Raw genomic sequence first — 26,602 nt, 5'->3', positions numbered from 1 at the left:
GTAACTGGGGAATCCCCGCGGGGAGGGAGGGAGGGGGTGACCTGCTTAGAACCCGGGAGCAAAGGGCCAGGGGGTGGGCAGGCCAGGCATAGCTCTGAGCCTTGACTTCTTTGGGGGCTGGAAGCGGTGAATGAGCAGAGGACCAGCAGGTCCCCGGGAGGAAATTCAAAGTTTGGAGGGAGCCGGCCTCCGGTTGGCCTTGAAGAGCCCAGGTCTGGTGCCAACTTGGAGCCAACAGGCCGGCTCTCTGGCTCCTGAGCCCGGGCGGGGACCATAAGGGCTCCTTTTAAAACGTGGTTGCCGGGAAGTCTAGGGTGTGTGTGTGTGTGTGATGTGTGTGTGTGTGATGTGTGGTGTGTGTGCGCGCGCGCGCGCGCCCCCGCGCTGGGGGAGCGGGGATGGCACGGAGGGCCCCCTCCCTCGGCTTTCCCCGACCCCCCTCGGTCCTGTTTGTCCCCGCTCGCCCATCACCGGGGGTTGAGAGGAGTATGACAGGTCTTTGTTGTCTGAATAAAAAAAAAAAAAAAAAAGCCGGTGGCGGCTCGGGAGAGGGAACTCCTCCTCCTGAATGATCAGCCATGGGCTGGCGCTCGGCGCTGCGCACATTGGCCGCGGCGCGGGCAGGAGCAGTCCCAGCCCGACCCGCAGGCACGGGGACCGCGCGCGCCCGGCCGGGGACCCGCCGAACCGAACCCGCGCCCCCGCCTCCCCCTTGGTGTTCAGAACCGTTTTCTGGCGGCACCAGAACTCGGGCTCCTCCCGCACGGCGGGCGCTGCTCGGCAGTAACTCCGTCTCCCGGAGCCGCGAGCTTCCCTCCGGCCCGCCCGCCCCTGGCGCCCGAGTTGGTTTGTTTTGCGCGCAGCAGCGGGAGCCGACGGGTTTGGGCTCTTTTTGGTTTTTTTCTTCTTCCCTCTGTTTCTTTCCCTCTCATTGCTTTTTCTCCCCAAGCAGATCGCTTTCCCCTCTTCCTGCCTCTTCCCTCCGCGCTCTCTCCCTCCCGCCCTGGGTCCCTCCCCGGACGGCTCTGCGCTCCCTGCGCCGCCGCCGCCTCCTCCGCGGTCCCCGCCGCCCGCGCCCGCCCTCGGATGCGCTGAGAGCCCCCGGCGCGAGTTTATGGAAATAGTGGGGTGCCGAGCCGGAGACGACACGTGTCCCTTCCGCCCCCCAGCCATGCTCTTCCACGGCATCTCCGGAGGCCACATCCAGGGCATCATGGAGGAGATGGAGCGCAGATCCAAGGGCGAGGCCCGCCTGGCCAAGGGCGCGCAGCTCAACGGCCGCGACGCGGTAAGGAGAGGGGCCCCGGCACCGCGCCCTGCGTGCCCCGGAGTCCCGGTCCCGGCGGCCCCGGGAGGAGGGTGGGTCGTGAGGGAACCGCGCGGGGCTGGCGGGTGGGTTTTCTCGGCTTCAGCGCCTGCCTCTCGCTGCCGTGAAACGTCTCCACCGCGGAGACCCCGCTCCCGCCACCGGCGGCCGCCGCTGTGCCCAGAAGCGCAGGGGATCCGGGAGCGAGCGGATGGGGACCGGAGGCTAGGGTCCCAGAGCCCCTTGGCGGCCCGGGGTCTCCTCGGAGCGAGGGGGAGCGAGAGGGACAGAGAGGGAGCGAGAGCCGGGCGCGGGCTGTGGGCTGACGGCGTCCGGGCCACGCGGGAGCCGGGGAGCCCTGGTCTCGGGTCTGACGACGGAGCCTTTGGGGGGACTAGGAAGGAAGGAATGGGCCACCTCTACTTCTCCGGACCTGGGTACCCCCAAACGCAGCGATTTTCGGGGCCCCTGTCAGCTCGGCCTCGCTAGCGAGTCAGGACGGCGCCGCGCTGCGCCCCGGGCCGGCCGCGTCGGCTGTGCCGGGAAACCGGGTAAAGGAGCCAGCAGAGCGGGGCGCGCAGCCCGGGGGCGAGAAGGAGCCGAAAAGCGACGTGATCCCTGGCTCCTGTTCATGATACTCCCAGGCCCGTCCGCCCCGTAAAGGAAACCCTTTAATAATCTCTGAGCCACCGCTTCCCGCCTTGAACCGCACCCCGAACTGGAGGGGAAACTGCGGACGTGCGGGCCCCAAGTTGTGGGGTCCATTGGCGCCGCGCGGGGAACCATGGACACAGCGGGCGCGCAGCCTGGGGCCGCTCAGCCGCGTTTGGGGTCCCCTTTCCCCCGCTCCGCCATGAACCCAGCGGGTGGATGTTTCCGCATTTAAAACCCCAATTCCGCGGGGGGGGGGGGCCTGGGTCCGAGTCAAGGGCAAAACCTGACTTTCTAGGCCCGCCCAAGTGTCCCGGAAAGTCCGACCCGTTTCCGCAGGCCTTGAAGGAAATGGCCAGAGCTTAGCTTTTCCAACCCCCTTTTAGGGGTCACCCTGTTTCAAAACAAACAGCCAGCACCCCACATTTCCCAAGCGGGGGGCTCATCCCGGCGCGGGCTCCCCATTTTCAGCGGGGACGCAGGCGGGGATTGAATTTGAGCACCAAACCGACGTCCAGGACGAAGGTCTGTGTGCGCCCTGGGGCTGGGCAGAGGGGACCGGCCCGGGGGACCCCCCTGGGAACTGGCACTCCCCACCAAGACCTGAAAGAGGACCAGGTCCCTGGAGAATGGGGAGAACGACTTCTGCCCAGTTCATGCCCCTCAGAACTCTGTGACCAAACCGCCAGCTCAGGCACAAAAACCTGCCCCCTCTCCCTGCTCCCGGGATTCTCGGGGACGCAATTGTGATCTCGTTCTTTTACAGTCAATCCCCTTCCCGCCCCCCAACCAGAATGCCCGCGGATTTCACTCCGCGTGCGTCGAAAACCACCCTTTCCATCTTTTTATCATTTTGTTCGGGTTTGGAAACAGGCACCAAACTAGCATCCTTGCGCGCCCAGGCCTTTTTCAAAGAGGCTCGGGGTGGCCGGCGCGTCCTCAGGTGACCAGCGGGCCCCGGGGACAGGCGGAAAGGGAGTGAGGTGCACAGGGGCGCGAGGGAAGGTGTCCCCGCTGTGGGCTGTGGCCCCCGCGCGCGCCCTGGGTCCCGAGGCCCGCGCCCCCCTCACCCGCGCTGTGTTCGCCTTGCAGGGCCTGCCCCCGCTGAGCCCCGAGAAGCCCGCGCTGTGTGCCGGTTGCGGGGGCAAGATCGCCGACAGGTACTACCTGCTGGCGGTTGACAAGCAGTGGCACCTGCGCTGCCTCAAGTGCTGCGAGTGCAAGCTTGCCCTGGAGTCCGAGCTCACCTGCTTCGCCAAGGACGGCAGCATTTACTGCAAGGAGGACTACTACCGGTGCGCGCCCCCCTGCGCCCCGGCCCGGAGTCCCCCGTTCCCTCGGCTCCCCCCACCTTTCGCCCCGCCGGGGAATGGTTAGGGGACCGGGGATCAGGGAAGTCCACTGCTGACACCTTCAATCCGCAGCCCCAAGACGGACCGTGAGGATGGGTGGGGGGTGGGGGGGTACCCACCTGGGATGTGCAGCGTCCCGGGTGACCCCCGCGCGCCCCGGCCCCTCGCAGCGCGTGGAGGGAACCCCGCCGGGAAGTCCGGGTGGAGTAAATGAACGCGTCACTGTCCTCCCAGATGAAAGCGGGTTTTTTCCGTTTACTACGAACCGGGCAAGGTCCGCGCGCTTTAGTCCCGAGCGCTGCGCTTGGGCGAGGGCGGCAGGGACCGTGTGAACGACCTGGGAAGGCAGGACTTCCCAGCCCGAAAGAACGGGGACCCGGTTCCCAGTTGCGCCCCCCTGGCGGGGGGGACTCCAGGCTTCCCGGGGCGCTTGCAGTTATTCCTCCCGCCGACGCGCCAGGACGCGGAAGGGGAGGGTGTGTGCGCGCAGGGATCCCGCTCCGCGCGCAGCCCCGGGAGAGAGGCGGTTAGAACAGAATCCGCTGTGGAGCCCGCGAACCTTTTCACTTGCGTTGCGATTGCATAGCCTTCCTGTTCCTGGCGAGTCAGCGAGTGCAGAGCCTGCTGTTTTATTTTCTTTTAAAAAAACACACAAAATCTTGGCCCAACTGGTCACGGTTAATCCCCAGGTCAGGGCACAGGCCCGGGTTGCAGGCTCCATCCCCAGTGCAGGGCGCACAGGAGGTAGCCGGTCCGTGTTTCTCTCTCCTCATGGATGTTTCTATCTCTTTCTCCCTCTCCCTTTCCCCTCTGAAATGAATAAAAATATTTTTAAAAATCTCCATGTTAGAGAGGGAAGCTGAGGGCCAGTTGCTCTCTCCCATCATGGATGGTTCTCTCTCTCTCTCTCTCTCTCTCTCTCTCTCTCAATCTCTCTCTCTCTCTCTCTCTCTCTCTCTCTCTCTCTCTCTCTCTCTCTCTCTCCCCTCTACCTTCCTGTCTGAAATCAATAAAAATATATTTTAAAAATCTCCATGTTACAGAGAAAAAAGCTGATGTGAACGGAAGGGGTCTTTGTCCCGTTTATCACATCAGGACAATGAGCAGATGGAATGATTGGCTTGGCGGCGTCCCGTCCTCTCCACCCGGAATGGAGCGCTCCCTTCTCAGGCCTGGGCCCCCGCTGACCCAGTCCCCGGGGGTCCCCGCGTGGGAGCCGGCCCTGCCTCGGCCTCCACCCGCGCCCTGACGCCCGTGTCACTGCTCTCCTTCCAGGAGGTTCTCCGTGCAGCGATGTGCCCGCTGCCACCTGGGCATCTCCGCCTCCGAGATGGTCATGCGCGCGCGCGACGCCGTCTACCACCTGAGCTGTTTCACCTGCTCCACCTGCAGCAAGACGCTGGCCACGGGCGACCACTTCGGCATGAAGGACGGCCTGGTCTACTGCCGCGCGCACTTCGAGAGCCTCCTGCACGGGGAGTTCCCGGCGCCGCTGAGCTACACGGAGCTGGCGGCCAAGGGCGGCGGCCTGGCGCTGCCTTACTTCAACGGCACGGGCACCGTGCAGAAGGGGCGGCCCCGCAAGCGGAAGAGCCCGGCCTTGGGCGTGGACATCGTCAATTACAGCTCAGGTGGGTCCCCGCCGCCGCCCTCCATCCCTAGACCTCCTGCCTGTCCTGGATGTGGTTCCCAGAAGCCCTGCTCCCTGCTCATCCTTGTCCCTGGGATGGAAGGAGGAAGAGGGAGAGGGGTGACGGGGATGGAGAAGGAGAGGGAGGAGGGGGAGAGCGACAGGGAGGGAGAGAGAGAGGGGGCCCTTTATTTAAGTTGTGGCCAGAAAAACACACTCGTCGCCACGGGTTCCAATGGCTTCCCCCAACAGGCGAAGTCAGGTTCTGGTTGCCCATTAGTTAACGAGCCCATTAGCGTCTGGCTCCCACTCCCAGCCAAACAGCCCCTGGGCTATTCCTGGGTGGAAGCCACTTTATAGATCCTGGGGAAGGTTTCCCTGAATACAGAAGAAGAAAAAACCTTCAGAGCCCAACCCCCGTCGGCCCTGGGGGGTGGGGTGGGGGCAGAGGCTGCGGTCGCCAGCCTGAGTTGGTTAGGAAAGCGGTTGGCAAGAGTGTGGAAAAAGCCATCCCTGAGGTTGGTGAGAAGTGCCGGTGGAGGGTGAGCTGGCGGCTCCCTCCGTAGGTAGGTCAGGCTCCAGGCCGGCCAGCTGTTTGCCTTTCGATAAGCCAGCCAGAGGAGCAGGTCGGGAAGGTGGAGAGAGCCTGCAGGTGAGGCCCATTGGTGTGTGTGTGGGGGGGTGCCTCCATGTCCCTGCTGCTCTTGGCCCTCCACCCACCTCCTCTTTTAATTGAAAACAAAAGGCAGGCCAGGCCACCGTGCGCCTCTCTTCCTTGCTATTGGGGACACTCTGATCAGTCTCCATCTCTCTCACTTGCCCATTTCCTATTGTTAGTAGCCTGTACCCCCTGCCACCCCCTGGTGAGGATGGGGACAGGCCTGGGGACCCCAGTCTCACTCTGCATAGGATAGAGGCCCCAGCCACTGGGAAAAGGGGTTCCAGTGGCCCTGGGCCAACTTTGGGGAGTCTAAGGACCCTCCCTGTTGATGTGACTTCCCAGGCCCTGGTCCAGCTCAGGCTGGGAACCTCATGGGGGGAGGGGGACTCGGCCTAGGAGAGTTGCTCTGTTGGAAGGGACCTTGGGGACCATGTTGTGGCAACCCCACTCTGTTGCCATGAGCAGGAATATCAGTCGGGGCTCGGGTACCCCAGAGCGCACATAGATGTCTAGTTTTCTCTTCCCCCAGCGACTGGGAGGGCACCTGGTCTTTCTTCTGGCTCCACAGTGTCCCACCCACCAGGGAAGTGGTTTGTCAAGGTCAGGCAGCAGGAGGGAGCGGGTGGGAACCCCGAGTCCTGCTCCGAGGAGCCCAGAGTCTCCAGGGTTGGACCAGGTGGGTGCACGGGCTCCCCAGCGTGCTCGTCCCCAGGAGAGGGGATGGGGACCCAGCGCGGCTGCAGCTGTCCCCATGGTTTCATGCCAGGGTCACTGGGCGAAGGAAGGAGGGCCACCGACTCCACAAGGCGCCCACCAGGCAGGTTAGTGTCCGGTGGCGGGTGACCTGGTTTTGCCAAACCCGGTAGGTAGAGGGTCTCAGCTTCCTGCTCTTCCCGCTGCACTCCGGCGAGGGCTCTGGTTCCCGACCACTTGGCCCAGCAAATGACTTGGTGTCATTGGGTGCGTGGCTCCCGGGGAAGACAGCTGGGCAGGAATTGTTCTTTATTAATAGATAGTGATGTCGGAATCCGGGGCCACTCAGCAAGGCTCTAATGAGAGAGAGAGAGAGAGAGAGAGAGAGAGAGAGAGAGAGAGAGAGAGAGATAGATCAGAGGGAATCCCTATAGGGTGAATTTCGCTTGTTTATTGAGCCGAATTGGCTGACTGTGGTCTTGCTTTGCATCTTCCTTCATGTCAGGAAGACGTGAGGAGCTCTAAGAGCGGTAGGACGTTGCTTCTCCTACTGCGCTGAGGAGACCCAGCGAAGACAAACCTACTCCTTTAAAAAGAATGTTAGATTCCTTCCATTGGGGTCCTCCGTTTGCAAACTGGTGCCTCCACCAGGCTGTGGAGGAGGGTGATGCGTCCTCGCTGGAGGAGGAGGAGGAGGAAGAGGGGGAGGAAGGAGGTGCTGTGGCCTCTCTCACCCCCAGGAGTTTGCCCATAACTGGACCAGATGCCTCTTCATTCACCCGCCCCATCCCTCCCGGACTCCCCCCTCCTCCCCCCAGAGAGGAGCGAACAGGTAGCCCTCACATCAGCTGGAAAGAATCTGGAGAAACGGGGTCCAACATGCCTGTCTGAAAATCACCGCCTCCCCCCCCCCCCCCCCCCCCCCCCCGTTCGTTACAAAAATGCCTGTGAGTTTAAGGCCAGTTTGTCACAAAACTAGCTAGCGAAAGAGAGGCTTGGGCGAATCCAAAGTGTTCCGAGGCAGAAAGTCAGATGGAGCCGCCGCTGGCACTCACTCTCCTTGGCCTTGGCCTCCCTGGGCCGGTGGTGCCATCTCCGCTTCCGTGTGGCTAGCGCGTCTCGGGGAGCGTCACACTGATACCAAACAAATAGCCTGTGGACGTTGGCATCCTTTCCGAGAGGCCGAGAGGCGGAGTTGAAATCTGCTAATGAGGCGAAGGCTCCCAGCGAAGATGCGAGACTTGGCAGGGATCAGGTTCGTGCAAATGCCTGGCGCTGAGAATATTCCTGTTGGGGTTCTCCGTGTGCAAAGAGGCAGCTATTTTAGGAAGCGACATGGGAAATGTATCTGGAATGCTGGGTTGAAATGAACTCCCCCCCCCACTCCACCCCCCGCCAGGGTGGAAAGAAGTAGTCTAGGACAGGCCACTCTTATTTGGATATTTGAGCATTCATTGAAAGAAGGAGCATTCGCGGCTCCTCAAAATCTCCCTTCCCAAGTTCAGAAGCTCCTGGTAGCTGCTCCGTCAGCTTGGCACTGACCCCTAGTGGTCTCCCAGGGATCGGTTGCGGCGAGAAGGTTCCTTCAGAACAGGAGAGCGCGGGGGTGTCCGTTCTCTAAGCGGCTGCACAGCGAAATAGTCAGATCTTCTCATTAACGAGGCGCCAGATGTGCGCCCAGAGGTGTGTGTGTGTGTGTTTAAGACAGTTTTAAAAGAGAGATCATTTCATCTCATAAATCAGGGGGCGGGGAGGGAAACCCCACGGCTTTCGAAGGGGACCCCAGGGACACACACGCCATCGTGGGCGAGTTTACAGAACGCGTTTGCAGTTACCGGCAGGTGATGCGGGAGGAGGCACCGAGCCACTCTGCGGGCGAACTCGATCGCTCTATTAAGCTGAAATACGCAAGTGATAACGCCGTCGCCACATCCATGCAGTGAAGTGCTAACCGTCTCCTTGCACCCGGAACTGGGCTCGGTGAAAACAAGGGCCATCCTGGCGTCCGACGCCCTGAAATTTTCCGCCGATTAAAACCTCATCAGTCAGGGAAGTGGAAGCGATTTTATCAAACCTCCCCGTCATTTTTGTTCACACGCTTCCTTTGAAAGGCTAATGAGCATGGAGATAGGTTAGGAACCGAACTCATTTCTAAGAAATAGGATTTGGGGGGAGGGGGAGAGAGCGAAGGGCCGCGTTAAACACCAGTGAAGTCTCCCACCCCATGTGTAATACTCCGTTCGACGTGTTGTTCAGGAGAAGTGACGTGTTACGTGTGACAGGAACGCAGTCTCGTTGGCAGAAGCCGGGGTGGCTAAGGCGGGCCCCTCTGACCTTTCGGTCGTGGGTACTTTGTAATCCGGGGGTGAAATACAGCCCAGTGAACTGGAGATAAGTACAGTTTTATGGCGGGCCATAAGGTGCTGTTTCACCCGTTTGAGGCTATAAAAGTGCCATTCTGCTGTCGGGCATTTGAACGTGACATCGCCCCACTGGGCTGACATCGGACACAATTCCTAGTATCTTCTCTGTTGTCGTATCTCCCGGCATATGCTACCCTTGCTCGCGGAGCTCAAAAAGTCCACGCTCAGCATGGGGGTGTGTGTGTCTAAGTTAGATTCCATCTCCAGTTGACTTGATTTTGCATGAATCGTCCCAGACAGTGGTGTTGATGGCCAAGGTGCAAAGTCTGCATTGCACGCTATTGAGCTCCCTGCCGGCCGTGAGCTTGACGTAGGAGCCGCAGAGGTGAGCTGGTCTTTCCAGCTTCGATGAACTCACCTGCCCTGCTACACCTGGGCTGGGCGCCCTCCGCCTTCTGTATCTGATGGAAATACAAACAAAGGAGACGTGAGTTCATGCCTGGTTCCCGTGACACGAGGGAGAATTTCTTGTTTAAATGCGTTTCGTGATGTGGCTCATCTCTTGATGGGACACTGCTTATCTACTGTGTTTCTGTACAGAAGAGGATTTATTGAAAATATCTTTTAGGAAGTAATTCTAACCAGAGCATCGCAGGCAGGTAATATGTCACCAAGCAGAATGGAAGCGCTAATATTAAGAGATGCCTCGCTTGCTTCAACATTCAAGTTTCTCCACTCCCCCCTGCCCACAGCGACATGATCAGGTTGATTTCATTTTTTAAAAATTTATTATGATGATTTTTAAAATCCTTATTGTGGAGAATCTTACAGATGTTCCCCCCCCCTTTTCACTCCATGGCCCCCCTCCACTGGGTTCCCAACCTGCCCCAGGCCTTCACCCCCCTGCTCTCTGTGTCCATAGGCAAGATCTTTGGTTCATCTCTGCCCTCCCTCCCCGACTTTCCTCTGAGATTCCTCGCTCTGTTCCATTCTTCCCTGCCTCTGACTCCATTTTATTCACCAGCTTATTCTGTTCATTCGATTTCTTGTTTATTTTGATTTTTTTAGATTCAGTGGTATTGCTTGTCATTTTATTGTTTTCAGGTATTCTGTTATAATGCAGTAAAATTCAGGCTGATCAGATGGGAATATTCATCGGATAAGTATCTGAAATAAGCTTTACAGGGGGGGAAAAATTGCCACGGCCCTATAAGCTGGGAAGTTGGCCGAATCCGTGAATATTTAGCAAGATGTTTTCGTTTTGTGATCATGTTTGCCGTGTAGAGCCGGTGGGTGCTTGGAAATGACCTTTCCAATGCACAGCTTTCTACCCCGGGGACAGTGACCTGCAGGCTGGGCTGGTTTGCCCTCAGGAGGGCTTTTCGAGCAGCGAGGAGAGGCCGCCCGCTCTGTGCCAGGCCTGCCAGGGCACAGCTCACGCCCTCTCACACCCGCCAGAGCCACGGGCGAGAACTGGGTCTGGAAATGAGGACTCTCTGTGCTGTGAGCTGTGAGCTGTGAGCTGTGAGCTGTGAGCTGAGCTCAGGCCTGTGCCCAGTGCAGACAAGCCTGGGCTCATGCCTCTGGGAATATGCATTAAAGCAATTCAGGCACAGCCTCCACGTTCACCAGCTACAGCCAAAAAGCCCTCAAAAGCCATATTCCTGCGATCGCATAAGCCATCTACGCATTTCTATTGTGTAACTTTCCCCCTTCTCGGGGCACTTGCTTCTTCCTGATGGACCAGGTTGTAGGAAGCTCAGAAAAGGCTAAACACTGGGCCCCGGCCGGTTTAGTTCAGTGGTTAGAGCATCGGCCTGTGGACCGAAGGGTTCCGGGTTTGATCCTGGTCAAGGACACGTACCTCCACTGCAGGCCCTGGTCAGGGCGCGTGCAGGAGGCAACCCATCGATGTGTTTCTCTCGCATCGCTGTCTCTCCCTCTCTCTAAAAATCAATGGAAAAAATATCCTCGGGGGAGGATTTAAAAAAAGAAAGAAAGAGAAAAGGCTGGACATTGGAACTGACTTAGCTGGTGGCTCCCGAAACCCTCAGATTCGAGAGCGTTGAAATGAGCGGCCGGCATGGACCTCATGACAAAGGCTCCGGATTCGGGGAGTGGAGACGCGGGGTCTCTATAGACTGGGTGCGGAGGGACGGACATACGTTAGGACGGGGTGGTTTTCTTTTCTCTCCCTTTTGGAGACTTCTCTCACTTCCACGCTTGCAGCTCTTCCTCTTACGTTGTCCTGGCAACCGTGAAGCACAGAGGAGCGCACCGACTGTTTTTCTATGACATAAGCTGTGGTCCTGGCTACCTCCCCAGGCCCGTTGGGCTGACTTTGGCAACTGACCTGCTCTGGTTGCCTGGAGACCCTCCTGATGGGACAGACCGCCTTTTCCGCGGCTGTTTATTTTTTCATTTTATTCTATTTTTATTTTTTAAAAATATATTTTATTGATTTTTCACAGAGAGGAAGGGAGAGGGATAGAGAGTCAGAAACATCGATGAGAGAGAAACATCGATCAGCTGCCTCCTGCAACCCCCCCCCCCCCCCACTGGGGATGTGCCCGCAGCCAAGGTACGTGCCCTTGACCGGAATCGAACCTGGGACCCTTCAGTCCGCAGGCTGACACTCTATCCGCTGAGCCAAATCGGTCAGGGCTCATTTTATTTTTAAAATATGTTTTTTTATTGATTTCAGAGAAGAGAGAGGGATAGAAACACCCATGATGAGAGAGAACCATGGATGGGTTGCCTCCTGCACCCCCCGCCCCCTACCTAGTGGGGCCTGAGCCCCAAAACCTGGGCATGTGCCCTGATGGAAGGGGAGGGGGGAATCGAACCCGTGACCTCCTGTTGCATAGATTCCGAGCTCAGCCCCTGCGCCCCGCCTGTGGCGCATCCACCGCCCCCGTGGCCGAGCCCAGCCCCCTCCACCTCCTCCCCACGCGAGGGCCGTCCACTGAGAGCTGGTGGGTTCCCTGTGCCCCCAACAGGTTGCAACGAGAATGAGGCCGACCCCCTGGACCGCGACCAGCAGCCCTACCCGCCCTCGCAGAAGACCAAGCGCATGCGCACCTCCTTCAAGCACCACCAGCTGCGGACCATGAAGTCCTACTTCGCCATCAACCACAACCCGGACGCCAAGGACCTCAAACAGCTCGCCCAGAAGACGGGCCTCACCAAGCGAGTGCTGCAGGTAAGAAAGAAGGCGCCCTCCTCCGCCGTGCACCCCCCCACCCCCAAATCCCACCCCCTGTCCCCCGGCCAGGGCGCCAGGTCTGCCCCCTGCTGGCTGGTGCAGGGATTGCCTCCACCGCGTCTCCTGAGCTGACCTTAGTGATGCTCCTAGAGGGGGTGCTGAGCTTTCTCGGGGGGCTCCCCCGAAGGTGCCCCAAGAGAGAGCAGCATCTTTAAGAATGCAGGTCCCCCCGCGCCCCCAGAGATGGAGAGTGGGGTCCTCCAAGCCAGCACAGCTGCCTCCCTGGTCTGCAGGCCTCAGGGATATTACTTGCACAAGCCGTGGCTTTACTTGCTATTTTTGTTATTTTATTTTTATCTAAGCTGTGGCTGTCCAGGGGGGCTTTCACGCTGGGCTCCCTCACAGACTTGTGGGGGACCCTGCCTGGCTGGCTTCTCAGCAAACTCTTGGCAGCCAGCTCACCTGTTGTGTTACCACCTTCCAAGTTCAGGTCCACCCCCCCCCTTTTTTTTCAACTCCCCCAAAGCCACCATAGGGCGCACAAGTCTCAGCAGCCCATTGGAGCGGGTGTTTTCTCCTGGGAAGGAACCACGTTGCTAGAAAACCAAGTATTGGGGTTTGGATCCTGACCTCAGCTGGGTCAGGCTCTCCGCCTGATGAAAGAAATGGCAGGGGGTTGAGATGGCTCCCTGGCCCCCCCCTTCCATGTCTCAGGGGTAAAGGGCAGGCATTTAAAATCCCCCCCACCCCCACCCGTTTGGGGCTGTTTGGGGCCTGGTGGCCCGTGGGTTTCCTTCCTGTGCTGAGAATACCTCCCGTGCGTCCGTCTCAAGAGCAGCCGAGCTCTGGGGGAATGATGCTCGCTTCCTAGGAGTGAGTCAGACTCTGGCAATGGCCGCCTCTCCCCCTGCTCAAAAGACAACGGCTGAGGGGGCTGGTGCACTTTCCGCCCTTTCTCTCCGGTTTCCAGGGTGTCTCCCCTTAAGCTCAGAGGTCCCCGGTGGCCCTTGTTAAGGCTGGGGGCGGGGATACAGGCAGTTGATAGAATATCTATAGTACTGATGGAAGGAATCTATTGTTTTTAAAAAAGCGCCAAATTTTTTTTTAAAAGCAAATAAAAAGGACCACCTCTCCCCAGAAAAAGAAACCATTATTTTATTTTTTATATTTAAAAAAATATGTTTGTTAAAAAATATTTTTATTGATTTCAGAGAGAGGAAGGGGGAGGAAGAGACAGAGAGAGAAACATCCATGATGAGAGAGAATCATTAGTCAGCTGCCCCCTGCACGTCCCACACTGGGGATCGAGCCCACAACCCGGGCCTGTGCCCTGAGCGGGAATCGAACTGTGACCTCCTGGTTCATGAGTCGACACTCAACCACTGAGCCGGCTAAAATATGTTTTTATTTATTTATTAGAGAGAGAGAACGGGAGAAGGATAGAGAGATAGAAACATTGATGAGAGAGAAATATCATCAATTGGCTGCCTCCTGCTCGGCCCCTACTGGGCGATTGAGCCTGCAACTGGGGTACATGCCCTTGACCAGAATCGAACCTGGGACCCCTTCAGTCTGCAGGCTGACACTCTACCCACTGAGAAAGACCGGCTAGGGCAGAAACAATTATTTTTAAAAAGAGAAATATATATATATATATATATATATATATATTAAAAAGGAGCCCAGCTGGTGTGGCTCAGTGGTAGAACATCGACCTGTGAACCAAGAGGTCACAGGTTTGATTCCCGGTCAGGGCACATGACTAGGTTTTGGGCTCCATCCCCAGTGGGGGGCATGCAGGAGGCAGCCGATCTACGATTCTCTCTCATCATTGATGTTTCTCTCTCTCCCTCTCCCTCTCCCTCTCCCTTCCTCCCTGAAATCAATAAAAATACATTAAAATAAAAAATGTTTAAAAAGGGACAACACCATTTACTTAACAGAATTGTAAGGATAAAAAAAAAAGAATGAATGAAAGGTGAATGGAAGGAAGGAAGGAAGGAAGAAAAGGGGGGGAAAAGGAAAGAGAAAGAGACAGGGGAAAAAAAAGAGTCTAAAATTAAACCGCGGTAAAGACATCCCTTGGGATTGGTTTGCAGGTTTGGTTCCAAAACGCACGAGCCAAATTCCGAAGGAACCTCTTGCGGCAGGAGAACGGGGGTGTGGATAAAGCCGAGGGCCCGCCGCTCCCAGCGCCGCCCCCCGACAGCGGCCCGCTCACCCCGCCAGGCCCGGCCGCCCTCCCAGACCTGGCCGACGCCCCCCTCACTGTAGTGACAGCCGTGCCCTCGAGCATGGACAGCCGAGAGCCCTCCAGCCCCTCCCAGACCACCTTAACGAGCCTTTTCTAACAGTGGTTTCCTTTTTTTTTTTTTTCTTTTTTAAACGCTCCCTCTTCTTTCGATTCTGATCCTAATTATTATTATTTTATTATTTACAAGACCTCCCTTCCCCGCCTCCTAACCCGCAAGGTGTTTGGGAAATTAAAACAGCTTGGTGTGTAGCATCGGCAGCCACGTGACGAATGAGTTTACAGCCCCGTCTCCTTGACAAAGTGTATTTTTTATTATTATTATTATTTTTTTGTCCACAAAGTGTAGTTGGATTTTTGGTGGGTTTGTTTTGTTTGGTTTTTTTTTGGTGTTTTTTTTTTTAAATTAATCAGATCATTCAGTCGGCAAGGGGAGTTTTTGAATCCTCCAAGTGCCTCTTAAAATTGTATGTTACTTATTTCCAGAAATCTCGGAGGGGAACAAAAAAGAGAGAGTGGTCTTTTGATGGGCCAATATTCATATTCCCGCTTAACTGATTGGGTTAATAAAGTATCAGTCATTAAAAATGCTTTAGGAAATCTTGCAATTGTATGTGTGCTTAGGGAATTTTGAAAACGTCCCATTTAAAAAAAATTTTTAAACTGAAAAAAGAAAAATGTTTCGGTCACTCCTTTTTCTTACGAATGAGGAATATGATTACACAAAAGCACTAACTGTAGCAGCTCAAATAGGAGAGATTCGTTAGATTTATGAGGCTGAACAACTCCTCGGAAATGGGACTCTCAGGGTTGCACAGCTTCACAAAACGCCCACTAGCTCCTTGCTTTTCAACATTTGGACAATACTTAAACTCCCTACGTACCCACAAAACTCCAAATAGGACTTGAAACCCTACATTTTTTAACCTTCCAAAGCTGCAAATGGTAGTTGTAAAACCATTCTGTCCAAGTTAATCCCCCCCACCCCTTCCAGGGAGCGTGAAAATAAGCAAAATACAATTTTTTAAGGAGTCGAAAAAAAATCAGCATAAACGTAATTAATAGCTTTATGAATTGGCTTGAGCTGTGCCATGATATTGTGTCTGGCATTCTCCGTGAATAATGTTTTAAAAAAAAAACAACCAACCAACTTAATAGACGAATACCAACAATGAGCATTCTTTGATGTTCTGTTTTATTTTACTCTGGCACAGCTCGACATATTTGTCAGAAGCAAACTTTTCTGACATTGGAGATTCAAAGTCATTAACGTAGATAAACCCAGAGGCCTTGTGGATGCTGATCTGAATCTATTTCCTAGTTTACAGTAGCATTTTTTTTGTTCTCCTTTTAATTTAAGCTAAAATCGTAATGGTCTGGGCAGTGGTGAATGTCCATGTGTAGGTTTCCGTTGTAGTTAAATACCAATTAGAATGTGGATTTCCTAAAAAAAATAAAATAAAATAAAATAAAAAAAGGAGTCAAGATATATGTCTTGCTTTAGTGGATTGTTAAGAATAACTTTGCACATGTTCCCCACTTCTTGGACCCCCTCAAATCTCCTCTGGTGGTCGAAGTGGCAATTTCATAGATTTTTTTTTTCCCCCCAAGGTGTCCTGGCTGTTGTATAGACGTGTGGTTACCTATTGACAGTTCACTGCCCACATTAAAGTGCATTATCGTAACTCTTGCTCAGGGTCTTTAGAAAATTAGCACAGAAAGTAGCTTATTTTTTAAGAAAAATAAAAATAAAGATGATGGGAGATAAGTTAACACTGTAACAGAAAGGAAGGCGTGATCGCCATTGCGCGGTGTCATCTTCGACGGGGCGGAAATCTCGACTTTCCCCAGTTCTATTCGATTTTGGGGCATTTACCACTAACCAGACCAAACAACCTTGATAAGGCTGAGATGTTCTTCATACACTTTTACAGGTAAACTAGCGATACTTACACATGTTGTTCTTGGATGGAACAATCTATGGTACTCTAGGTCTACTTTATGAAGTGGACGGATTTATAACTCAGTTCTCCTATGTGCCTTAAGGATCTCACTTAGAAGTAAGTTTGTGGAAAAAAAAAAATCAGGATTATATGTGTTGTTCGTTAACTTGTTTGAAGCCCTATGACGCCTCAACTAGTTTTGTACTGTTTTACCTCTTATTTCTGAAACTCTTTTTATGGTGTAATCCGGTTAGAGGGACGAACATGTCATAGAAAGCGGTGTGCGCTCTTTCAAATATAGTTGATAAATCCAATAATCTTATATATGGAGCTTCGTGTTTATAGTACAGTTAAGTGGTCTAGCAGAACTGTCCCTGTTTTCTTTGTTTATTGATAAATGCATTGTATAGAAACTATTTCCCCTAAATATTTATTGGACCAAACAATTGTGATTTATCCTATTAAATTTGTGTGAATAAACCGTTTTGAATCTAAGGAGTTTTATTTCCCACAAGTTTTATTTAAAGCTTAACCAGGCCAATGTGTTTCCAATACTATACAGTATGTAAAAGCTACTAAAAGAGCAATACAAACGCTTTTAAAAAAAAAAAAAATAGTCAAACATACAAAGAGTTTTTAAGATCTCCAAACTTCTAATTCGCTTGAAATGTACGCCCCATTGCAGTGTCATTCTACGGGGAGTGGCCTTTGAGTCTATTTTCTTAGGATACAAGTAATGCCCCATAGATTTGAATCAGCCCAAGTTTTGGAATTTTTTAAAAAAAAAAAAAGAAAAGAGAGAGATAACTAACAGATAAAGTGATTGCATGAAAAAGAAACCTTAAATATGATTAAGATTTCATAGTAGGTCTATTGAGCACCAATGGATGTTTGTAAATCTAATTAGAAATTGACCCCTAAAAGCCGAGTTGCTCTGTAGTTAATAAATTGTCACTATGATTTTTTTCAGGGAGAACAAATCTTGGGGTATTACAGCCAAACATCCCGACGATTGAAAATTCCCTAAAGTATTAAAAGAAGGGGAAAGTTTGATCGGAAATCCACAGCAGTGAAGACAAAGACAAATATTAGGTTATGCTAATCACACACTCTAAAAACCGATTGAGCCAAAAAAAAAAAAAAAAAAAAGAGCGAGAGAGAGACTTAAATGTCATTTCCTGATGGTGAACAATAAATAATTCTGTTCTTTATGATGCCGAACACACACACACACACACACACACACACACACACACACACACACACACACGGGGGCTTCACGTGATGTGGCTTAAAACGAAACGAGATACACCGTGTGTATAAACAGAGCCACCCGGCAGCCGTACGCCCGCCTCACCCCTGAAGCCAGTTATTCTCGGAAAAGCAGACCCCGCACACTTGTCAAGCACAGTGCAGCCCCCCCACCTTCCTCTCACCTGCTTGCTCACGTGTCCTGGTCCTACCTGTGAAGGCATCTTCCAATTGTAAAGTCAGAGCCACCCCAGGCCTCACTGGAGAGAGTAGGGAGTCACCCCCCTCCCCGCGACCCCCCTCCCCCCGTAATTCTAGTCTTGTTTATCCCTTTCGAATCAGAGATCTCTGCATGTACCTCTCCACCTGCCACTCCCCGTGTGCGCCTCTGTATGAAGACTTCTCTTTGCTGTTTCCTGTATGATAAGTAGCTTTCACGAATAAACATTGCCTGCGATGCGAGCAGAGTTCACTGTATGTGAGAGACACACACAGGGTTGAGGTGAACGTTGCACGCCGTCTCCAGGAGGCGGCGCCGCGCATCTCCAACTTGTGAGACCTAGGAGACCGGTCGAGTTGGGTTTGACTGTCGAGGTTCCGTGCTGGTAGTCTAGGATGCCATTGCTGACCTGGTTTTGAACGTTTCATGGACCAATGGACGTGTATTTAAAAAGAAAAGAAAAAAAAACACACACACACAAAGAAACCCAGAATGGCAACACAATAAACGTAGAATCGAGTGGCACGTCAAATCTCTGCAGCTTTTTTAGACGGTCAGGGTGACATTTACAGACGCTCTGTACGTTTACATGTTCGCTATGCAATGGGCAGACTGGTCGCAGTATCCAAATACATCCTTGAGCTCTGCAAAGACCCAGCCTTTGCCGAGTTCAAACTACATGACACGACACGCAGCGGGAGCACGTGGAGAGGGGAGCACATATGTAGGAACGAGGTTTGTGTTGTTTTAAAATTGTTAACGGGGATGTTGGAAGAAAGGGTTTTCTAACGGTTGCTATTTAGCTGTATATCCAAAGCAGATGTGAAACACGTTAGCGTATAACTTTCCAGGAAATTTTTCATGCTGATGAAATTTTTATTATATACAAATGAACCCTATGTAAATGATGTAACTTTTACGAATGACAGACATTAAATATTTCACTGACATGTGTTCTCAGAATTTTGAATGTTTTCTTAAATGCTCTCACTTCCTGAATACCCCCCCCCCCAAAAAAGAAAAAGAAAATGTAAAGAGAGAAAAACTCACTGGTTAAAAAAAGAAAAAAGAGCAACAGACCATGACACGTAGATAATTCTGAGCGATCGCCAAGCATGCTGGATATATATGCCTCGTTGAACCCCCACTCCTGGTTTAGTAACTTAAATAGATTTTCGGATCCGTTTCCAGCCAGCGTGTGGGAATCTCTTGCCTCCTGTTGCCCATCTTCTCCGTCACCTTGGTCAGAAATATTATGGCTCCTCACTGGTCCTACAAACCTTTAGATACTTGTCTGGCCTGTGAGATGCAGGGAGAGGGCAAGTGCATCACTGAGAGTGGACATCGGGGGGACAAAACAATACGTATTTGAAGCAGCACATTTTAAAATTATTTTTACTTTTGAAGTACATTTTTGTTGATTGAAGAGGGAGAGAGAGATGGACACATCATGGATGATGAGAGAGAATCACGGATCGGCTGCCTCCCGCACGCCCCACGCTGGGGATGGAGCCCGCAACCCGGGCACGTGCCCTTGACCGGAAGTCAAACCGTGACCTCCTGGTTCATAGGTGGATGCTCAACCCCTGAGCCACGCCGGCCGGGCGAAACAGGCCCATTTTTTTAAAAAAAGCAAAAAGAAGCATGCTGACCGCGTGAGTTTGAAGAGAATAGAGCAGGTGACGGAGTCGAGGGCTGTCAGGCGCCCGCACACGGACTCTCTGGCACAGAAGCGAAGGAGGCGGGTGTTGGTAGAAATCAGGGCTCTAAGCTTTCGTAGCTTCTCCCTCCCTGAGGTCTGGGTTAGTCTAACGTCTGGCAGATGGATCTTGTGCACAAAGAAAGCGAAACAGAACCCAGGAAAGCGTTGCTGCGAGTGCCCGTCTGCTTTGGAGTTGTGGCCCCGCCATGCTGCTGCGGGGCCTCCCCCGGGGATCAAACTCCCTCGCACCCAAAGCCGACACTTCTAGCATCACCTGGAAAATATCTTTATTTCACACCTCCCCAAGGGGCCCCTGCACGTGCTTTCACAGTGACCTCTCTTTGGACCCCAAGGGTCTGGAAGCCATAGAGAGAGACGGCCTGGCTTCCTGGGGCCGTGGCCCGGCCGGTGCCACGTGGGCAGTGCCCTAGGGGGAACATTCTGGAATGGCAATGTGAGGCCTGGCGAGCTGGGCTCTGCAGGCAATGCCTACGGGTGATGTGTCGTTCTCCAAGGTCAAGAGCAACTCCTAATTGTGCGTGGAGCCTGGCTCTCGGGGTGTCGACTCTCAGGGACCAGGGCTCGCTGTCCTGCAGAGTCTGTGGCACCTGCATGGCCCCCGGGCACCGGGGTCGCAGAAGGACGCCGGGACTTTGTCCAAGTCGAAGGACGGACGTTGTCTTTGCCCGGACACCGCAGGTTTGGGGACACTCCGGCTTGGCCTTCCGGGCCCGCTGCCTGTGTGGAGGCCGCTGGGGAGCCGAGGCGGGGCCTTTAAACCCACAGAACCCCTCCCGTGTAGAGCCACCGTTCTCTGCTCTACGGCCAAAGTCAGAGTCAGAAGTCCTTTATGTCTTTCTGGATGTGTTTTTTTATAGGATAATATTACCATGGGCCTAATTTTCAAAACCGATTCGAAGTCCAAGTTGCTATATTATTCAGAATGCCCCCCGGGGACATCCCCATCTCATTTGACCAAAAATAAAGCGTAGAGCCCTGCATGGAACTCAGGGAAACATGGGTGACGCGGACGCAATTAGCAACAGGACCACAACTGAGCCCTGACCGGTTTGGCTCAGTGGATAGAGCGTCGGCCTGCGGACTGAAAGGTCCCAGGTTCGATTCCGGTCAAGGGCATGTACCTGGGTTGCGGGCACACCCCCAGCAGGGGGCGTGCAGGAGGCAGCTGGTCGATGTTTCTCTCTCATCGATGTTTCTAACTCTCTATCCTTTTCCCCTCCTCTCTAAAAAATCAATAAAATATATTTTAAAAAAAAGAACCACAACTGAGCTTCTTTGTAACGGTGTTTAAACACAGATATTTTTAAAAATCTACCATCACTCCCACTATCAACACAGTAAGTCCCCCCTTATCATGCGACCCCCCCCCAAGCATGTTTTTCTCCCCCGGGAGGATTGATCTCGCTCCTTTGCACACAGACATTTATCTTGTGCTGACATAACCGGCCTCGGGGGTGGGGTGGGGGGCGGGGGGCGGAGGCCGGGGAGAGGCCTGGGCACGAGCCATGGGTCCGACGTCCCGATGTGCGTTTCTGTGTATTTCCTCCTCGCCTATGAGGATCCTCAGGGATAATTTCTTTTGTTTGTTTGTTTCCTTTGCATCTTCCTCTTTATATCTGGCATGACCTTCTCCGTGCATCTGAAGAGTGGCCACCTTTCACGCTCATTTGAAAATAAAATGTGCTACAAACCAGACGCCGCCCCGGCCTCCGTGGCCTCCGGGTCACCTGTGCACCTTTTCATTTTTTCTCTGGACTTTCCCGTTGGACCAGAACGTGTCAGCCCCGGGGGGCGTGGAAGTGGTTACCTGCGACAAAGATACGAAGACGGAACTCGAAGGGGAGGGTGGTTTCACTTAATCCCTCGCTTCCTTTCCCGGCCGCCTGCTTTCGCCTTGACATTCAGGGGTTTTGACAGCTCGCCTCACGTGAAGGGGTATTTGCTATTCAGTAAACTTTAATTCTACGGAATGAGTGCCCTTTCTGGAAAGTGGGTATTTGAACAGCACGCAGGCATTTCACGGGTTCGAGCTGTTGGGATTCTACAGGCAGAGCGCTTTCTCAGAAGAAGAGAATAGTGGGTGGGGGAACGAGAAGGGATAAACTAGAGGCCGGAGCACCGGTGGGGTCCCTCGGCCTGGCCTGTGGGGATCAGGCCAGAACTGGCTCCCCGACAGCCCCCTAAGGCAGCGGTTCTCAACCTGTGGGTCGCGACCCCTTTGGCAGTCGAACGACCCTTTCACAGGGGTCGCCTAAGACCATCCTGCATATCAGATATTTACATGACGATTCATCACAGTAGCCACATGACAGTAATGAAGTAGCAACGAAAATAATTGTATGGTTGGGGGTCACAACATGAGGAACTGTATTTAAAGGGCCAGAAGGTTGAGAACCACTGCCCTAAGGGGTCCCGGATTGTGAGAGGGCGCAGGTCAGGCCGAGGGACCCCACCGGTGCACGAATTCTTGCACCGGGCCCCTGGCATGCATATAAGATCTTTGGTTCATCTCTTCCCACCCTCCTCCCTCCCCCTCTTCCCTCTGAGAATCATCAGTCTGTTCCATGTTTCCATGCCTGTGGTTTCCGCTCCTGCATTGAGCGTCTGCCCCCTGGTGGTCAGTGCACTTCATAGCTACTGGCCAGTCGGCAGGGTTGGCCAGTCACTTAGGCTTTTATATATATAGATTTTTATTCATTTCAGAGAGGGAGAGAGAGATAAACATCAACGATGAGAGAGAATCATCCATTGGCTGCCTCCGGCACGGCCCCCTACTGGGGATTGAGCCCGAAATCTGGGCATGTGCCCTTGACCGGAATCGAGCCTGGGACCCTTCAGTCTCCAGGCCGACGCTCTATCCATTGAACCAAACCAGCCCGGGCTCATCCCGCCTCCTTTCCCAGGACAGATGACAGCTGCCATCTCCTATTTATCAGTGAGATGACTTCATTCACCTCTCTGTGCCTCTCTCGCCTCCACACTCAGCCGGGCGGGGGCGCGCCATAAATATTTATGGAATAAATAACAGGATGATGCGGGCATCGTCTTCAGTGCTCCCAGGCGCCAGTTCTTCAAGCTGAGCCTGCGAATCACCCGCAGGCCTGTCCGAGCACAGCTCCCAGGGCCTCGACTCCGGGATTTCTCACCCAGCAGGTCGTGGGGGGTCACGTGAGAATGTCCATGGCTAACAAGTTCCAAGGTGACGCTCAGGTTGCAGGGCCAGGGCCAGGGCCGGGGGGCCGTGGCTGTCGGAAATGAAATGCACGGCTCACCAGGGCCAAGACATGTGTAATTTCATCCCGGTGCCAATAGCAGGGAAGAGAAATAGGAGTAAAAAAACAACAACAACGGGACTTAAAACTTCCGGAAGCCAGGCATAAAAAATATAAAAAATAGGCCCTGATTTTTGTCTATTATGGGAACGTGTAACGGATTGCTATGTCAGTTTTATGGCCAATAGTTGCGATGGGTGTTTATGAAAAGGAAAGACCATTGTAGGCTGACATGATTATAAAAATAGTTTACAGGATTTAAAGCGATCCGTAAAGGAAATGTAAGGATTGAGGGTTGAATTCTCAGGGTGGAGGAAGATGGGAAAAATATACAGGAAAGAGGGATTTGCTGACAGAGTGGATATGGGATTGTGGAAGGAAGGAATTAAGAATTATGTCTGCCTGGCTGGCATGGCTCAGTGGGTTGAGCATCCGCCTAGGAACCAGGAGGTCAGGGTTCGATTCCTGGTCAGGGCACATGCCTGGGTTGTGGGTTCGATCCCCAGTGTGGGGTGAGCAGGAGGCAGCCGATCCATGAGTCTCTCTTATCATGGATGTTTTTATGTCTCTCTCCTTCTCCTTTTTTCTTTCTGAAATCAGTAAATATATATTTTAATAAAGGATTATTCCAAACGTTTTTACACCAGCAGCGGGAAGGGTGGAATTGGCACCAGCCTGGGACAGCAAAACCCAGTGGGGGACAGGCCAGCCTCCCGGAGCTCGGATTTGGGCACGTTTGCAATTCCTAGTACATGTTGGACTATGTGACACGGTTCAGCTACAACGGACGAGGACCTCCTGTGTGTTTGCTGGTGGGAACGCACTGCAGAGAGGCTGAGCGGGAGGGTGAGGGGCTGACAGCCCCGGCCGGTGGAGTGGACCAGGCTAGTCCCCAGTTTATCTCCCAGAAGCGGACAAGGGTGGAGTGCGTCACTCACAGGGGTGGGCGCATGGGGCGTGAGGTTGGCGGAAACCCCTCCCGATCCCCTCAGCTTTCTCAGTGCACAGAGGAGCGCGGCGAGGAGAGGAGCTGAGCTATGTGGGTAGGGAGTGATGGCAGAGCTGCCGGCCGACCAGCCGGAAGGGCCGCTATGGCCGTGAACTTGAACAGAGACCAGCCTGTCTCCAGCCCCAACCAGCTGAGCAGGTGCAGGAGGGGATTAGGCAGGGAGCTGGCGTGGTGCCAAGGAAGGAGGAAGGAAGGAGAAGGCCCGGCAGGACCGAGGGAGCAATTACCCCGATGGACGGAGTTACCGGAGAAGCGTGGTGACATGCGGGGCTGAGGGACCCGGAGAAGGTGGCGGATCGACAGATCGAGGGGCCCCAGAGAGGAAGGGGGGAGAGAGAGAGATAGAAGCATCCATGATGAGAGAGAATCACGGACCCGCTGCCTCCTGCACGCCCCACCCTGGGGATGGAGCCCCCAACCCGGGCCTGTGCCCTGACCGGGAATCGAGCCGTGACCTCCTGGTTCCTAGGTGGACGCTCAACCCCTGAGCCACACCGGCCGTTCTCTTCCTCTGTTATGTCTGAGCACATTCGCACTAATTTACTAAACGTGCATTCACATGTGTCGACCTCTGTGTCGCTTCGGCAGCACGCGTACGAACGTATCGATTTCCTGGCGATGGGAAGGATGGCGGCGCGCGCAGCACGCGAGATTGTTAATACGCGGGACCCGTTTGGTAGCGTGTTCGGTAACGATGGAGCGGACGTAGTGGCGTATTTCTCGGCCGGGAACGCGACACGCGGGAAGGAAATGTGCGTCTCCGGGACCGTGTCTGAGTTTCCCAAGTCACCCGGGAGCTCTTTTCTCCGTGGGAGGCTGCGTGGCCGCATCTACTAGTATTTGGAACCGTCTGGTAACAAATGCTTTAAACTGTGGCGTCTACCGCGAGCCAAGCCTTGCTGGCGGGGGCCTGCCTGCCTCACACACACCCCTTTTGGAGAGGAACAGGGGGAGGGGAATGCCTCTCTTTTCTTTTTTTCTTTTTTTTTTTTTGGTTAATCCTCACCTTGAGGATATTTTTCCATTGGTTTTTAGAGAGAGAGCGGAAGAGAGAGGGAAAGACAGAAACATCGACGTGAGAGAGACACATCGATGGGTGGCCTCCTGCACGCACCCGACCAGGGCCCGGGCCGGGGAGGAGCCTGCAACCGAGGTCCGTGCCCTTGACCGGAATCGAACCCGGGACCCTTCGGTCCGCAGGCCGATGCTCTACCCACTGAGCAGCACCGGCCCGGGCTCTCTCTTTTCCTCGTAGGATATAGGTTTTCTCTTGGTAGATTTTGGAAACAAAACTCAGAGCTCGTTTTTCTTCTCCGCGTTGTGCCTCCCGCTTGGCTCCCGTATGCATCTCGCTCCGAAGCTTTGAGCAGCGAAATGGCCCGCGGTTTGCGAGACAGTCCTCCACCAGCACGTCAGCTGTGAGGAATCTGGGTAGCTCTTTGATTTGAAAACACTGGGAAGGCGTTTGGCTTGCATTTGGCAGCGTTCCTCAGACTCTATTTAAACAGCAGAATGCTATTTTTGAATTTTTATTGATCTCAGAGAGGAAAGGAGAGGGAGAGAGAGAGAAACATCCATGATGAGAGAGGACCATGGATCGGCTGCCTCCTGCCCGCCCCACACTGGGGACGGAGCCCACAACCCGGGCCTGTGCCCTTGACCGGGAATCAAACCGTGACCTCCTGGTTCAGAGGTCGCCGCTCAACCCCTGAGCCACACCGGCCGGGCTAGAATGCTATTGTTTTCATGGAAACCACGCAAAAGGCATCTGTCGGGGGTGAGTTGTCAGGCGCACCTCCGCGGGGAGCCGATTGCAAAGGTAATGAACACGTAACTGTGTTTACTGACTTTGACGGAGGGTAGAGATGAAGACACAAGACGAGGAGCCCTAACCCAGGGAATATAATCTTTTTTTTTTTTTTTTTTTACTGTTGGCCTGTTAGGAACAGGGGGTCCTGCCCCACAGGGAGTTGACTGTACAGGAGGAAGTGGGTTTGCGATCATGTCGGAGGCCTGGGTGGCCGGGAGGGTGTTCATCCCAGCTCTGCTCGCGCTGAGGGCGGACGTCAGCGAGACACCTCATTATTTTGAGATGCTCCCCCCCCCGCTGTGTGAGCGAAGGAGAATGATTGATCTTTTCAGGACTGCAAATCGCCGAACGGGGCGGGGGGGGGGGGGGCCATGCGCGCTCCGCTCTAGCGGTTGATGTTCAAGGCAAACTGTCAGCGTAGGGAGGAGGGCTGGAGGCGGGCGGGTGGGCTGGCCGGCCGGGCAGGTCTCCGCAGAGAAACAGTCCTTTGATGGGGTTTCCTTATCCTGGGATCTTTGCCCCCCGGTTTGAAAGCAAAGGACCTTGAGCGTTTTTCTTTTTTTTTTTTTAAATATATTTTTTTATTGATTTCAGAGATGAAGGGAGAGGGAGAGAGAGAGATAGAAACATCCACGATGAGAGAGCATCATGGATCAGCTGCTTCCTGCACGCCCCCGACTGGGGATCGAGCCGACAACCGGGGCCTGTGCCCTTGATCGGAATCGAACCCGGGACCCTTCAGGCTGCAGGCCGATGCTCTATCCACTGAGCCACACCGGCCAGGGCCCAGGTTGGACTTCTTACCCATCATCCTGTACGGCCTCTTGGGTTCACAGAAACTGTAGCGCGTGAGGTCCCAAGATCCCCGTACCCGGATGCTTTTGCATGGAAGCGCCGTTCAACCAGATCTGTGTCTGCTCCCCGCCAGGCGCGGTGCCAGGATGTGATAATCAAGTCCGTTCCTTTAAAAATGTGATTGACATGTCAGTGACATGCCCCTAATGCAGAGTGATAAGCGAGGCGGTGTGTGGGGCCACGCGAATACAGATGAGGAGGAAATGGATTCCGCCGGAGGGCAGGGGACGAGGGCACGCACGCAGGAAATGAAAAGCGATGAGTCAGGTGAGTCCTAACGCCCGAGTCGGACTCAGGCAGGAGTCGGGGGGGAGGGAACGGGAAGGAGAAATGTCCCATTAGGTTGGGGCGAGAGGCCCGGAGGCAAGAAAACAGGGCTCGTTGCAGGAGAGTGTGCAGGGGAGGCT

General features: G+C 54.1%; 1 protein-coding gene across 2 annotated transcripts; it reads left to right on the top strand.

Moving 5' to 3' along the window:
- Positions 1-637: 637 nt before the first annotated feature.
- Positions 638-18,004, top strand: LHX9 (LIM homeobox 9). Of its 2 annotated transcripts, none has more exons than XM_059677853.1 (5): positions 638-1,288; positions 3,050-3,252; positions 4,585-4,940; positions 11,656-11,858; positions 17,026-18,004. In XM_059677853.1, the coding sequence occupies exons 1-5, from the start codon at positions 1,115-1,117 to the stop codon at positions 17,080-17,082; spliced, it is 993 nt and encodes a 330-aa protein (XP_059533836.1). In that variant the 5' UTR covers positions 638-1,114; the 3' UTR covers positions 17,083-18,004. The 2 variants fall into 2 exon arrangements, with proteins under 2 accessions (XP_059533836.1, XP_059533834.1); XM_059677851.1 differs by lacking the exon at positions 17,026-18,004 and adding an exon at positions 13,961-14,303.
- Positions 18,005-26,602: the final 8,598 nt, after the last annotated feature.

This window comes from Myotis daubentonii, chromosome 20 (genome assembly GCF_963259705.1).
Source record: "Myotis daubentonii chromosome 20, mMyoDau2.1, whole genome shotgun sequence".
Lineage (NCBI taxonomy): Eukaryota > Metazoa > Chordata > Mammalia > Chiroptera > Vespertilionidae > Myotis > Myotis daubentonii.
The sequence above is the reverse complement of the archived record's forward strand: the minus strand, read 5'-3'. Positions and strand labels throughout refer to the sequence as shown.

Bases quoted from the DNA above. Each gene is read 5' to 3' on its own strand.
- LHX9 (XM_059677851.1), top strand. From the start codon at position 1,115: ATGGAAATAGTGGGGTGCCGAGCCGGAGACGACACGTGTCCCTTCCGC. The intron at 3,253-4,584 runs GTGCGCGCCCCC...CTCTCCTTCCAG, and splicing joins TGCAAGGAGGACTACTACCG to GAGGTTCTCCGTGCAGCGAT. The intron at 4,941-11,655 runs GTGGGTCCCCGC...TGCCCCCAACAG, and splicing joins CATCGTCAATTACAGCTCAG to GTTGCAACGAGAATGAGGCC.